The sequence below is a fragment of the Canis lupus genome, chromosome 9 (genome assembly GCF_003254725.2).
Source record: "Canis lupus dingo isolate Sandy chromosome 9, ASM325472v2, whole genome shotgun sequence".
In the NCBI taxonomy this organism is placed as follows: Eukaryota; Metazoa; Chordata; class Mammalia; order Carnivora; family Canidae; genus Canis; species Canis lupus.
The window spans coordinates 57,495,815-57,510,764 of record NC_064251.1 but is presented as its reverse complement, the minus strand read 5'-3'; the positions used below and the strand labels follow the sequence as shown (position 1 = coordinate 57,510,764).

The 14,950-nt window shown below is 42.3% G+C and overlaps 1 protein-coding gene across 11 annotated transcripts in view; it reads left to right on the top strand.

Annotated features, from left to right (window-relative positions):
* The window catches only part of RALGPS1 (Ral GEF with PH domain and SH3 binding motif 1), a 295,268-nt gene that overhangs the window by 130,822 nt on the left and 149,496 nt on the right, over positions 1-14,950 (top strand). For all 11 annotated transcript variants that reach the window (XM_025475186.3, XM_025475185.3, XM_025475191.3 and 8 more), the window contains one exon: positions 4,032-4,158. In XM_025475186.3, coding sequence (XP_025330971.1) covers positions 4,032-4,158 — 127 coding nt within the window. The remainder of the gene's footprint in view (positions 1-4,031; positions 4,159-14,950) is intronic.

Here is a 14,950-nt window from a genome sequence, read left to right as displayed (position 1 = left end):
CACTCATGTTACTGGGGCACCTGGGTGGCTCAGTCGGTTAAGCATCTGACTTTTGGTTGTGCTAAGGTCCATCTCAGGGTCGTGAGTTGTATATGTATGATACATATACAAAATATTTTTTAATTGACTATTAATGTTTTGGTAAGGCTGCTGGTCAACAATAGGATATTGGTAGTTAAGCTTTGGGGAAGTCAAAAGTTACATTTGGATTTTTTACTGTGTGGATGATCAGCTCCCTAATCCCTATATTATTCAAGGCTCAACTTTATATATATATAAAATTGTATAAAATTATGTAAAATATGTAAGTATATAATTTTTAGATTATTTTATCTATTGTGTATAATAAACATATTTTATAGTATATTACAAGATTTTTAGATAATATATAAAAATCTTAAAATTATTTTAATTTTCTTACTATGTATAATAAATAGATCTATTTCTACCCCAAACAATGTGAGCCATCTCTTTCTCTGGAGATGTCTCTTCCAGGGCTGATACTCTGTGAACCAGTGATTCTGAAGGCCTGTTGTTTATCTGTTATCTCAGAGACTCCTGGATTGGCTCCACTGTTTCCTATATCCCATACATTCCTTTACTTGGTTTATTCCTTTATTTTGCTAGAAGAGGTTCTCAAGTAGTTTTCAAATACATGCATGGGAAATAGATGTTCTGAGTCTTCTGGCATCCTGTGCATTACTACTTAGAAATCTGATGCCATCCTGAATTTTATCTGTGGGCACAGAATGGAGCAGATGAGTGAAGTTAACCAGATCCAGCCCTTCTGGATGTGTGTGTGAATATGTGTAGTTGGTGGAGGTGGGGTGGGGTGGGGGAGGCGTCGTGAGGGGGTTGGTAGGAAGTATGTGTATAGAGGCAAGGTTAACAGAGGGAGGTGTGACCTGGAGGAGTCTGGTTTTAAATTTAGGGAGCACACAAATGTGGCTGCCTTTCGTTGTCTCACTCTGCTAAAGAACCCCAGTTGTTGGTTTGAAGTCACTGTGCAGGGTGATTTTTCAGGAACATCCCCCAGGTCTTTAACCTTATAGTGGCCCGGTCATATCCATCTGTCAGGACACAGATGATAGGCTGATCACCTCTGTGGTACTTGCATAGAAGCATTTGACAGGCTAGACAGCTGGGCTAGACTTGGCGGGAGACATGGGCAGTCCCCGAATGGGGTCCAGAGAACCAGTGGTGTAAGCATTGGATGGCAGCATGGCTCAACTGCAGGGGATGCAGATAACAGGGGTTTGTTTGACTGCTGGATGAATTCAGAGGGGTTCTAGGTTGCATTTAGTAATGACTTCCTGGGCAACAGAGTGAGGAATCTACTCAGCTTTACAGTGGAGCAGTTCACAGCTAGAGTATCCGGTTCTTTTTTTTTTTTTTTTAATAAAATAATTTTTATTGGTGTTCAATTTACCAACATACAGAATAACACCCAGTGCTCATCCCGTCAAGTGTCCCCCTCAGTGCCCGTCACCCATTCACCCCCACCCACTGCCCTCCTCCCCTTCCACCACCCCCAGTTCGTTTCCCAGAGTTAGGAGTCTTTATGTTCTGTCTCCCTTTCTGATATTTCCCACACATTTCTTCTCCCTTCCCCTATATTCCCTTTCACTATTATTTATATTCCCCAAATGAATGAGAACATACACTGTTTGTCCTTCTCCGATTGACTTACTTCACTCAGCATAATACCCTCCAGTTCCATCCACTTTGAAGCAAATGGTGGGTATTTGTCGTTTCTAATGGCTGAGGAATATTCCATTGTATACATAAACCAAGAGTATCTGGTTCTGATCTGGGTGTATGTTGTTCTCTGGTGAATTTCTCATCCTCAAGTGTTCATTTCAAGTACTCCTCTCTATGGAGAGCTTTCCTTGACACTTCCCTTGCCCATAATTTATTTATTTGTCTGGGTTCTTGGTCTCTGTTTGCTTGCCACGTTGCTATAATATACACCCCTCTCCTCTATTGAGTCACATTCCCAAGGATTCTCAGACAAGTCACGTTATCTCTGTGATATTGAACCTGCTGGTTTGGCCCCGTGTTTGTCACCGGGCTTTGTAAAGGTCAGATGAGTTAGATGTTGTGGTGTACAAAAAGCAAATGCATTTGCTTACATGATATTGAAGAGCAGCCTCAGTTCACAAGCCAGTTGAGCAACCATTGTTCCTAGCATCTGTGTAGCATCTCTTCTTTGATGTGTCCTGAATTTCTCAGTGGGGGAAGAAAAGCTTGCTATTTATTCTCTAACTTCTTCAGCACTGGAACCTTTTTTCCCAGCTTATTCTTTGCCTCTCTTCCCTGAAGTCCTTAAACTGTCACTGCTTAGCTGGGCTGTGGTTTGGCTACATCCTCTGTGACCCTGAAGGCCAAGGATAAAGGTAATGGGCAGGGCCTGCTCAGAGCAGTTTGGGCTCTCTGATGTACCAGACATGGCCTGAGTCAGGGATTTGCAAACCGAGGTCCTAGGAATTGCACTGTATTTGTACTAAACCCAAAGGGGTTACTTGAGTACAAAAGGCCTGCATCCCCTGGTGCTGGACAGTGACTGTTCCACTTTTCCATGTTGCATGACAGGGCATTTGAACACTGGCCTACTTAGTCTGGTGGATGTGGCAGGGCTGCAGGCTCACATCTTTGCATAGACCATCAGAGCCTCCAAACCAAGCTTGTCCAGGGATGCCCCATATATCCTGCTGGGATCAGCCATTGATCTCAAATCCCAGAGGCACTAGGTTCTGGAAGCTAAACTTGGGGGAGCTCCCAACGTCAGCCACATGCCATGCCAAAGCCAGCCCTCTGTGAGTGACCCTCTGAGTGACCCTCTCTGAGTGACCACATCCTCTTGTGAAGCCTGGTCTCCCAGCCTAGACTCCTATCCTCAAAGCCATTTTATTTAAGGAGCCTTATTGCCATTTCCTGCACTGGGTCTTAACCTGGGACTTGCAGGACAACCACAACATGAGTCCTTAGCATCAAGTCTAGAAAAGCAGGAATTCAGATTTCTATTCCTTCCTACTAAGAAGGCTCCTTAAGCACAGTGACCATCTTTTCACTGATGACCCAGCTTTACATACTATAGACCAAGCTTTACATACTAGAGACCTCCGTCCAAAAGGATCTTTATGTACCTGTGGCTGTGGGTACCTGTTCATCTTGACTTTGCTTAACTAAGTCACCTCGTAGATGACTGCATATGAAAAAGAAGTTTGGCTTCTTTTAATTATAGTATAAGGGGATCCCTGGGTGGCACAGCGGTTTGGCGCCTGCCTTTGGCCCAGGGCACAATCCTGGAGACCTGGGATCGAGTCCCGCATCGGGCTCCCGGTGCATGGAGCCTGCTTCTTCCTCTGCCTGTGTCTCTGCCTCTCTCTCTCTCTCTCTCTCTCTCTGTGACTATCATAAATAAAAAAAAAAAAACTAAAAAAAATATTTTTTAAAAAAATTATAGTATAAGTATGACACAGCTATAAACTACAAGAAATCTGGGATAGCGTAGATTGGAGAGGTGGCCTGGCTCTGGGCAGGCACAACATACACGAGTGGGCCATGTCTAATTTCCTGGGCCTTTGGCAGTAGTGACGATACTGAAGAAAGAGCCAGAAGCTATGGACCAGGGAGAGACCTGATGTAGCAATGCAGTAACTCTGGGGGACCTCTCGTCTATAATGGGCTTCACCCTGTAAGCCATTTGCTGTTGTTTCTATGCACCCACGGAAGCAGGTACTGGTGCAGGGTATTCTGGTATCATTTAGAATTGTGACTAGGTAACTATGGAGGATGTCTTACAAGTGTGAGATTCTCTGAAAAATGACAAAATCAAGGCCATCAAACTTTCCATTTTTTCGTACAACAGTCTCTTATAATCATGAGTTGTGCCCAGGACTCGGCACACAGCAGACATTGTTTAGGATGTTTCACTCAGTCTTTGTGCACAGTTACCCTTTTTTTTTTTTTTTAAAGCTTCTGGTTTATTTCACTTCTCTCTCATACTCTGTATTTTCTTCTCACTTCAGCTTTTGAATCGGAAAGACAAGACCACCTTTGAGAAATTGGACTACCTGATGTCTAAAGAAGATAATTACAAGCGGACCCGGGAATATATTCGAAGCCTGAAGATGGTTCCCAGTATTCCCTATCTAGGTAGGAGACTGAATTGGCTTATTTATTAAGAAACCTTCTCAGTGCCAAATAAGATGTTTTTACAAAGTTTCTAGTTGAGAAATTTTCTAGAAGCAGTGTGGACCATGGATAAAGAGGTAATTGGTTAGCTCCTAGGATTGGAACAGGTCTTTGATACTTCCCAAGAATGGGAACCTCACTGAGGGCCTTGAAACAAGGGATACTCTGCTTCTTATATAAGTAACCTGTGAATCACACACCTCCCCAGCCTACAATCTAGAGGGGTCACAAGACTTAATGGTTCATCCATATCCTCTTGAACCTGGGGAACCCAGGCCAAAACTCTTCTGTTCTGGTTCTCTGGGAGTTATTAGCATATTCCATAAGATTTGTAATAACAAAATTATAATAATTATTGAATTTTCTGATTAGTAAATAATACATGTTCATTGCCAAGAATTAGGAGAAGAAAATTCATATTATTTATTATCCCACATAGATCTAATCACTGTTTTGCATCATGTCCTTTAATTTTTTGGGTACATATAACAATCCATGTTTATAGTGAATATTTAATGTTATTAAACCCCATATGCATGGATTTGCCAAACTTGAATTTGCTAATATTGACAGGTTATTTCTACATTTTTGTTATTAAAATGTTGCAGGGAACATCCTTATGCAAAAACCTCTATATAGTTATGATTATTTTCTTACAATAAATTCTTAGAAGTGTGATTATTGGGTCACAATGTATGTAGAATTTTGCTTTCTTATTTTTGTTTTCAAAACACTCTCCATAGAGGCTGTAGCAACTTACATATTCTCGACATAAACAAACACTGTGTATTTTCATCTGTGTGGGGTTTTTTTTCTTTTCCTTTCTCTCGCTCTCATTTTTTTCTTTGCCAATTTGATAGGTGAAAAATACTTCTTGTAGTTTGGGTTTCACGGTCATGCTAATTTTATGAAAAAGTATTTATACCTTTTTATGACCTAAAAATAGTACTAATAACGAGGGAAATTAAAGTTTTATAAAAGTGGCTCCCTAAAATTTTCAGAGATCTAGTGTTAATTTCCTGGAGATATGTTTTTGATAACTTACAAATGCCTTCCATGAAAATTGTTTTCTAATTCCTTTTTTTTTTTTTTTTTTTTTGAGGGAGACGCAAGTACGAGTGGGGGAGGGGAAGTAGGAGGAAGAGAATCTTAAGGAGGTTCCATGTCCAGCATGTAACCCAATGTGGGGCTCAATCCCACAACCCTGAGATCATGACCTGAGTTGAAATCAAGAGTCAGAAGCTAAACCGAGCTACCCAGGCACCCCTGTTTTCAAGTTTTTTAAAGTCATTTTGGGAAATTTAATTTTAGTAGAAAATTGTCCACTTGACCCAAGTTTTAAAAAGTATTTGCATAGCATTCTTTTTCTCATTTAGTTTTCTTTGACCATAGTTTTATATAATATTCTCCTATAAATTTTAGCCTCTTATGTGTGGATGGTTGTATTTGTTTTGCATTGCTGATAGTTTGCATTTTTGTTTTCTCTTTCTTTTTTTCGTTTACTTTGTCAGAGGTATGTCTGTTGGTCTTCCCAGAGAATTAGACTTTGTATTTATCAGTCACATTGTCCTTCTGCTTTCTAGTTTATTATATTATGTCAGCCTAAAATGTGCTTTTTGTCTCCACATTTTAGCACCTCTGAAGTTGGGATGCATCTTTCAATTGATGGCAAACAAAGCATTGTGATGTTGTTTAATTGGCAGTGGTTTTTCTTAGTTATACATAAAATGACAGTGTGTTTTATTTTTTTATTTTATTTTATTTTATTTTTTTTAAAGATTTTATTTATTTGAGAGCAAGCGAGCGCACATGAGCAGGGGGAGAGGGAGAGGGAGGGGCAGGCGCCCCACTGAGCAGGGGGCCCAAGGTGGGACTCCATCCCGGGATCCGGGGGTCATCACCTGAAAGGAAGACAGATGCTTAACCGACTGAGCCAGCCAGGCTCCCCGGAAGGGCCTTTATTTATTTATTTAAATATTTTTTTATTCATGAGACACACACACAGAGAGGCAGAGACACAGGCAGAGAGAGAAGCAGGCTCCATGCAGGGAGCCCGATGTGGGACTCGATCCCGGGTCTCCAGAGTCACGCCCTGGGCCGAAGGCAGGCGCTAAACCGCTGAGCCACCCAGGGATCCCCGACAGTGTGTTTTAGAATGATGTCCTAAATTTGATGAAATATGGAATTTCTGCTTTGTCTTTTATAGTTCATCTCTCCTGTTTTCCTTATGTTGTTTTGTTGTTTCTATTAACTACTTTGGTTGTATTATTGGCTCATTTGTATAAATATTACTTTTTCCTCTTTAATTTGGAAAACAGTTAAGGGCATACATTTTGCCCTGATAGCTGCTGCATGTTTTGTGATACAGTTTTCTCAGTGATATTCTTTAAATGTTCTGTGATTATAGTTTCAGTTTTTCCTTTATCCAAGTAATAGTTAAAGAAGTGGTTTTTTTTTTTTTTCATTTTTTAAGGGCTCGAATTTTCTTCTTGTTTTCAAGTGGCTTTATGGAGATTAGAATTTATGTCCCATCCATTTGGAGGGTCCAGTTCAGTAGTTTTCAAAGAATTGTGCAGCCATCAACACAATTTTGCAACATTTTCATCATCCCAAAGACAAACCCTATGCCCGTTAGCGGTTACTCCCTTTTCCTTCTGGCCACATCTCTTCTGCTCTCACTCCCAGCCCTCAGCAACTGCCAGTCTACTTTCTCTATATATAGATTTGCTTATTCTGGACATTTCATGGAAATTTAATGGCACAGTATATGGTCTTTTATGACTGGCTTTTTCCCCTTTAGTATCATGTTTCCAAGTATTGGAACATAATCCCTACTTCATTCCTTCACATTGTCAGATAACATTCCATTGTGTGGACACCATGCTTTATTTATTTATTTGATGGACATTTGAATTGTTTCACTTTTTGGCCATCATACATCACACTGCTATGAGCAGCTTTGGGTTTTAAAAACAGTCTTCTAATTTTTTTTACATGGTTTTTGGGATATGTGGCATAAATGCTTTCTAGGTTTTAACAAATGTTTGACGTTTGTAGTTTAATATAAGATCATTTTTTGTAAGTGCTTCATGGGTGCTGAAAAAGAAGAGTAATCTTGCAAATTACTCTTATAACTTCATTAGAGTATTTAAATGATTAACTTGTGATAACTTAGTCTATTAAGTACAGAAATAAATGTTGGACTCCCCTTGCATTTCAAATAGTTTCTGCCTTACATTATTTAGTATATAGTAGTTTATAACAATTGGAAGTTTATGGTACACTGTCCCATACAAAATGATCTTGATTCTGTTTGTTAATTGCTTTTACTTCTTCGATAATAATTCTGTGAAATCTCTTTAATTTTTCATTTGTATTCATTTTATAAATCTTTGACTATATTTTGGGATTGGATATTTTAGATTGCCTTAAGTGTGATCTTTGAAAACTGCACTTAGTTGGACCCAATATGAGAGACCTTGCCTTTTAGTAGGGGAATACTTTTACATACTCATTTATTCTTGTGCCATATTATTGATTCTGTGCTTTCTTTTTTATGCTTTTTTATTCTTTCCTTGTCTTTTCTTATGACTTACTGTAAACTGCAGTGTCTTTCTACTTAATTTGCAAATCCCCACCTCAGATCTGCAGAGGGAGGGCATGTTGATGCACATAGCTCACAAACCCATTCCCACTTTGCCTGAGGCTGATCTGTTGAGGGATGACATTGATACTGTTAGGATGAGGGGGTTGCCTAATGCAAGCCTGGTGGTCCTCCCAGCAGAGGTGCTTCTGGACTGTTAAGGATGGACTCTTCTCTTTTCCTAAGAATGATCATGAGAGCTGCTGCTTACTGTCTACTTTCTGTGCCTGGCACTCTGCTAGGCATTTTAATGCATTATCTCAATGAATGGTCGTAATGGTCCAGTGAATAAGCAGGCACTGAGAGGTTGCCTAGGGTCACATAACTTGAGAGTGGCAGAGCCAGGACTTGGCCCACATTGTCTGGCCGTAAGCCCTAAGCTCTCAATATCACCCTCTCCTGATGCCCCATCTCCACTGTCCAGGTCATTATTTTCCTATTCCTCCCTGGCAGTTGCTACCTGTGTGTCCCCTGTCATTTATGACTTGAGGGTAGCCTCCACCAGACACTAAATGAAGGCGGATGAATTGTCTTGACTCTTTCTTGTGACACTCTCCGTTCTTGGACCTCAAGGCAGTGCTGTTTTGGGCTTTTGAGGGCAAACTGGACCAATACTGTCTCCCCTTTCTGACCCCTGTCCCTTGTAATCAGACCAAGTATATGAGTTACCTCCTTGGGCCACCAGCCAGAGGCCCCTCATGCATTACCCAGTGGCTCTCGTCAGGCCACAGGATGGGTCTGCACTTGCAGTGGACATGTAGCCTGTGCCAGCCCTGAGTTACTGGAGTTGTGGCCCTTCTTGGCCTTGATGGCTTCATCTCAGCTGCCTCTTCCTGGAGTTAGGTAGTGGAGAGGCTCTGTGTGGGCCTCAGTGTGGCACAGCACTTCTGCTTCTACCTCCAAGAGCCCAGCTTAACTGCCCTGCCCCTGTGCTTCCAGCCTGATGGCAATTTCCCACTCCCCTCAGTCAGTCAGGCTGCATTTCTCATGCTCCTTGCAGCATGACTCCCTGACATACACGAGCAAGAGGAAGAGAACAGGAGGTGACCCCAACACGCTTTCCATTCTCAGGACTGTGTGCAGGGGCTTACCATGGGGCGAGCACTACAGTTTCGTTAGAAAGAATGAAGCAGGATCCCGCTCTGAGGCTTAGAGGGCTCATGGTCTTGAGGACAACTGGGGCCCAACCTGCCCGTCAGATCCCTGTGGACAGACCCTGCCCACATCCAGGTTGTGGTTTCAGTACTGGTTCCTCTTGGAAACCCAGCCTGTCCCAGGGCTGGATTTGTTTATTGCAGGGGGAATAGTTACATAATTCCTGGAAAGTACAATGTAGGAAAAAATGTCCGAAACCGTTTCTTTTTCCTTTGGCAAAGTCCTCACTGTAGGTCTTTCCCTCAGGGAGAGGGAGTTATTCTCTCGGAGGAACTTGAGGTCAGTCCCTGATATTTCCTGATGCTTTGTTGCTTCTGTCGCTGGAGATCTTGAGCGCTGCTCCAGCAGATATTTGCCTCTAATGGCGAGTATAGGGTTTACTTTTGTAATGACCTCCTAAACGTCTCTCGGAGGTTCTGTGCTAATTGATTGCCTGGGACTATTCAGGACTCTTTACTCGTGTGTCCCTCACTTCCTATAAAAGTGCCCTCACGGGGACACCTGGGTGGCTCAGCAGTTGAGCACCTGCCCCTGGCTCAGGGAGTGATCTGTGGTTTCAGGATCAAGTCCCACATCAGGCTCCCTGTGTGGAGCCTGCTTCTCCTTCTGCCTACATCTCTCTCTCTCTGTGTCTTTCATGAATAAATAAATAAAATCTTAAAAAAAAAAAGTGCCCTCACATAGTGCCAGCTGGTATTAGTAACGCTGTGAGTATGTAGTCCAGCTCCTTTGCATGCAAATTTTAGGGCCAGTTGGCTGCACTTTGGTGCACTGTTTCTCGTGAAACATTAATTCAAAAAACACTGAGGGAAAACTTACTACAGTTTAAAAATAAGATGGTCTGAAAAAGTTTCTTCCCAGTTACTTCAAAGCGTAAAAATAGTGGCGGGAAATAGGTCAATTATTTGCAGCTTAAATTGATCTGATGGCAACTCCTTGTTCATACCCAATTCAGACTGCAGTGGTAATAAAAGCAGGCCAAGGGCTGTGAAGAATGGCTCTACCATTTGTTTCTAAACAGCTTTGTTGACTTAGAGGGTGTTTGATTTTCACTACCTGTAATTCCCTCCAGGAAATAGCTACATAAAATTAAGAATGTAATGGATTTTAAAAGATTTAGAGCTGATTCTAAAAGTAACTATAGGCAGGGTGGAAAATTGGGATCTCTCAAGGAACAGATACTAGGCATTCTGACAGTTCTGAATCATAAGAAAACATTTAGACATTCTTGGTAAATTTACCCAGACTTTGATACATGAAGGAAATTTCTAGAACCTAAAGTATTCCTTCAAACCAGCAAACCGTTCCATAGATAAAGTAAGTCTTTATTTTCAAATATGGACTCTGAAGTTTAAAATGAAGGGAACTTGTTTCTGAGTTTAAACAAACTGACCTCAAAAGGACTTTCAGAAAGAAGTGTTTGTGCCGATGCCCAAAAGCCTCCCAAACAGCAAGGTGAGTGAGGGGCTAACACTCTGAGCTTGAGGGCAACATGTGCCAACCCCTTTGCAAGGCACTGTGTTCTCAGTGCTTGCCATTGAATGATGGGTGGGTACTTTTGTTAGGTGATGGATGAGCCAGACACCCTCTCTGTTCTGGTGAAGCTCACAGGCCAGACCTGGTCACCAGCAGTGAACAAGAAACTAAAAGTTAGCTGAGCTGAGCTGAGCACAATGAAGGGAAAGACAAAGGAGCAGATAGAGGGGCCCTGACCCAGTCTGGGGGACCAGGGAGGGTTTTCTGGAGCAGAGCCCTGAAGGATGAATAAGCTAGGCGAAGAGGTGGGAGGTGAGCATGCCAGACAAAGACAACAGCTTGTGCAAGAGCCCTGAAGTGGGGAAAAACATGTTTGTTGGAAAAACTGGCTGGAGAGTTGAAATTGAGGGGGAGGGTATTTTGAGAAGCAGCTGGAGTAGAATGGAAGGGTGAGATCACCTGGGGCCCAGACACTGTGAGTGGAGAGCTCAAGCCTTGATCCTCCTAAGAGCAGTGGGAAGCCATGGAGGGCTTAAAGCAAGGGCAAGGCCATTGGGCTTGTATTTAACACGTGCCACCTTGCCTGCAGCATGTGAGTAGCTTCAAGGAGATCAGGATGGAAGAGGGAAGGCTAGGTAGGGGGCCATGCAGAAGCCCACGCTGTGTCACTGTATTTCAGAAATTGCTAGAGGGGGAGGGAAAACATTTTAAACCAGTTCATTTTACTTTACTTTTTTTCATTTATTTATTTTTGAGAGAAAGAGAGCACGCACACACATGTGTGAGGTGGGAGGTGGGCCAGAGGGAGGGAATCTTAAGCAGACTCTGTGCTGAATGCCTGACATAGGGCGATCCCAGGACCCTGAGATTGTGACCTGAGCCGAAATCAAGAGCTGGATGCTCAATCAGCTGAGCCACCCATTCATTATTCATTATTTCTAATGAATTAGAAATAATTCATCTTAGAGCAGGACCTTGGAAAGACATAAAACAGTTATCAGTGAGCATGTCCCTTACACCTGATGGAAACAAATGGCATTTCCCTGTGCTTTGCCTTTGAGAATCACTGAGAATCATTTGAGCTGTGGCCCCCTTAGAGCAGCGATGAAAGGGCAAGCACAGTGCTCTTTTCATCTACTGACAGAATACAGGTGGGATTGGGCTGGCTGATGCCCAAGACACTTCTGTGTCCCAGAACATGGACCAGAGAGGCCACCACCACCCCAGGACCAAGTCCATTGGCTCCCAGTTCTGGGGTGACCACATTGTCCTGTAGCTGTCCCTAAGTTCACCAGCATTAAGGGTAATCCTTTCCTTTCGTGCCCAACTGAAAAATTTCCATTCCACATGCAGGAAATCCAGACTTTTTTGTTTTCAGTTCTCCACCCGATGTGTTTCTAAGGATCCCCAAGGAATACTCACTTCTTCCACAGACCCATCCTGGTTGTTGCATGGTGCCTTAGCTGGTTGCCTGGCTCCAGACCTCTGATCCATCCCTCCAACATCTCTGCCTTTCCTACCCAGTCCCTGCAGCTGGATCTATGTGGAGCCGGGCTCCTCCTTCCTCCCCTGGGAAGCACAGTTTAGGATGGATCCGGGGATGTCATTGTCCCCAAAGAAAGGTTTAAGCTTCCATTCTGGAGTGCCTGCTCCCGGAGCTCCCAGACTATGCCCTTTCTCCTCTTTGCCTGACGGACTCATGCTGCAGGACTGACCTGCTACCCTCCTTTTCCCAGCTCAGGAGAGCCTTTGATCAAATTTCCCCTTCCTCATATTGAGGGATTCACCTTCTCTGAGGCCCAGCAAGCAGGGAAAAGCTGCCCTCTGACCCATCTCAAACATGCTTCCTGGCCAGCAGAATTATCACAAAGACAACTCCCATCTCAAGTGAAAGAAACCTTTTCTATTATTTTATAGAGTGAACAGCTGCATATTGTCTTGAATCTCATTCTTTCCAGAAGAGAATTTTGTCTTTACTTTTGCATTCTGAAGATTTGTTACCTTAAAATTCACATTTTTATGGGACTTTGTAGTCACATCCCATTTTTACAAAAAGCCACTGGATGTTATTAAAACCCCCATTTTGCCAGGGCCAGATGGCTTCCCAGGGGAATTCTATCAAACGTTTAAAGAAGAAACAATACCTATTCTACTAAAGCTGTTCCGAAAGATAGAAAGGGATGGAATACTTCCAGACTCGTTTTATGAGGCCAGCATCACCTTAATTCCAAAACCAGACAGAGACCCACCAAAAAGGGGAAGTATAGACCAATCCCTCCCTGATGAACACAGATGCAAAAATTCTCAACAAGATACTAGCCATTAGGATCCAATAGTGCATTAAGAAGATTATTCACCATGACCAAGTGGGATTTATCCCCGGGATGCAAGGCTGGTTCAACACTCATAAAAACAATCAACGTGATAGATCATATCAACAAGAGAAAAAACAAGAACCGTATAATCCTCTCAATAGATGCAGAGAAAGTATTTGACAAAATACAGCATCCATTCCTGATCACAACTCTTCAGAGTACAGGGATAGATGGAACATTCCTCAGCATCTTAAAAGCCATCTACGAAAAGCCCACAGCAAATATCATTCTCAATGGGGAAACACTGGGAGCCTTTCCCCTAAGATCAGGAAAAAGACAGGGATGTCCACTCTCACCACTGCTATTTAACATAGTACTAGGAGTCCTAGCCGCAGCAATCAGGCAACAAAAAGAAATAAAAGGCATTCAAATTGGCAAAGAAGAAGTCAAACTCTCCCTCTTTGCAGATGACATGATACTGTACATAGAAAACTCAAAGACTCGATCCAAGATTGCTAGAACTCATAGAGCAATTCGGCAGTGTGGCAGGATACAAAATTAATGCCCAGAAATCAGTGGCATTTCTATACGCTAACAATGAAACTGAAGAAAGAGAAATTAAGGAATCAGTGCCATTTACAATTGCACCCAAAAGCATAAGATACCTAGGAATAAACCTATCCAAAGAACTAAAGGATCTATACCCTAAAAACTACAGAACACTTCTGAAAGAAATTGAAGAAGACACAAAGAGATGGAAAAATATTCCATGCTCATGGATTGGAAGAATTAATATTGTGAAAAAGTCAGTGCTACCCAGGGCAATTTACACATTTAATGCAATCCCTTATCAAAATACCATGGACTTTCTTCAGAGAGTTGGAACAAATCATCTTAAGATTTGTGTGGAATCAGAAAAGACCCCAAATAGCCAGGGGAATATTGAAAAAGAAAACCAGAGCCAGGGGCATCACAATGCCAGATTTCAGGTTGTACTACAAAGCTGTGGTCATCAGTACAGTGTGGTACTAGCACAAAAACGGGACACATAGATCAATGGAACAGAATAGAGAACCCAGAAATGGGCCCTCAACTCTATGGTCAACTAATATTCGACAAAGCAGGGGAGACTATCCACTGGGAAAAGGACAGTCTCTTCAATAAATGGTGCTGGGAAAATTGGGCAACCACGTGCAGAAGAATGAAACTAGACCATTCTCTTGCACCATACACAAAGAAAAACTCAAAATGGATGAAAGATCTAAATGTGAGACAAGATTCCATCAAAATCCTAGAGGAGAACACAGGCAACACCGTTTTTGAACTTGGCCACAGCAACTTCTTGCAAGACACATCTATGAAGGCAAGGGAAACAAAAGCAAAAATGAACTATTGGGACTTAATCAAGATAAAAAGCTTATGTACAGCAAAAGAAACAGTCAACAAAACTAAAAGACAACCTACAGAATGGGAGAAGATATTTGCAAATGACATATCAGATAAGGGCTAGTATCCAAGAACTATAAAGAACTTATTAAACTCAACACCCAAGAAACAAACAATTCAATAGTGAAATGGGCAAAAGACATGAACAGAAATTTCAGAGGAAGACATAGACATGGCCAGCAAGCACATGAGAAGATGTTCCGCATCACTTGCCATCAGGGAAATACAAATCCAAACCGCAATGAGATACCACCTCACACCAGTGGGAATGGGGAAAATTAACAAGACAGGAAACAACGAGTGTTGGAGAGGATGTGGAGAAAGGGGAACCCTCTTGCACTGTTGGTGGGAATGTGAACTGGTGCAGCCACTCTGGAAAACTGTGTGGAGGTTCCTCAAAGAGTTAAAAATAGACCTGCCCTATGACCCAGCAATTGCACTACTGGGGCTTTACCCCAAAGATACAGATGAGTGAAAAACTGAGACACCTGCACCCCAATGTTTATCGCAGCAATGTCCACAATAGCCACACTGTGGAAGGAGCCTTGGTGTCCATTGACAGATGAATGAATACAGATGTGGTCTATGTATACAATGGAATATTCCTCAGCCATTAGAAACGACAAATACCCACCATTTGCTTCAACGTGGTTGGAACTGGAGGGCATTTTGCTGAGTGAAGTAAGTCAATTGGAGAAGGACAAACATTATATGGTCT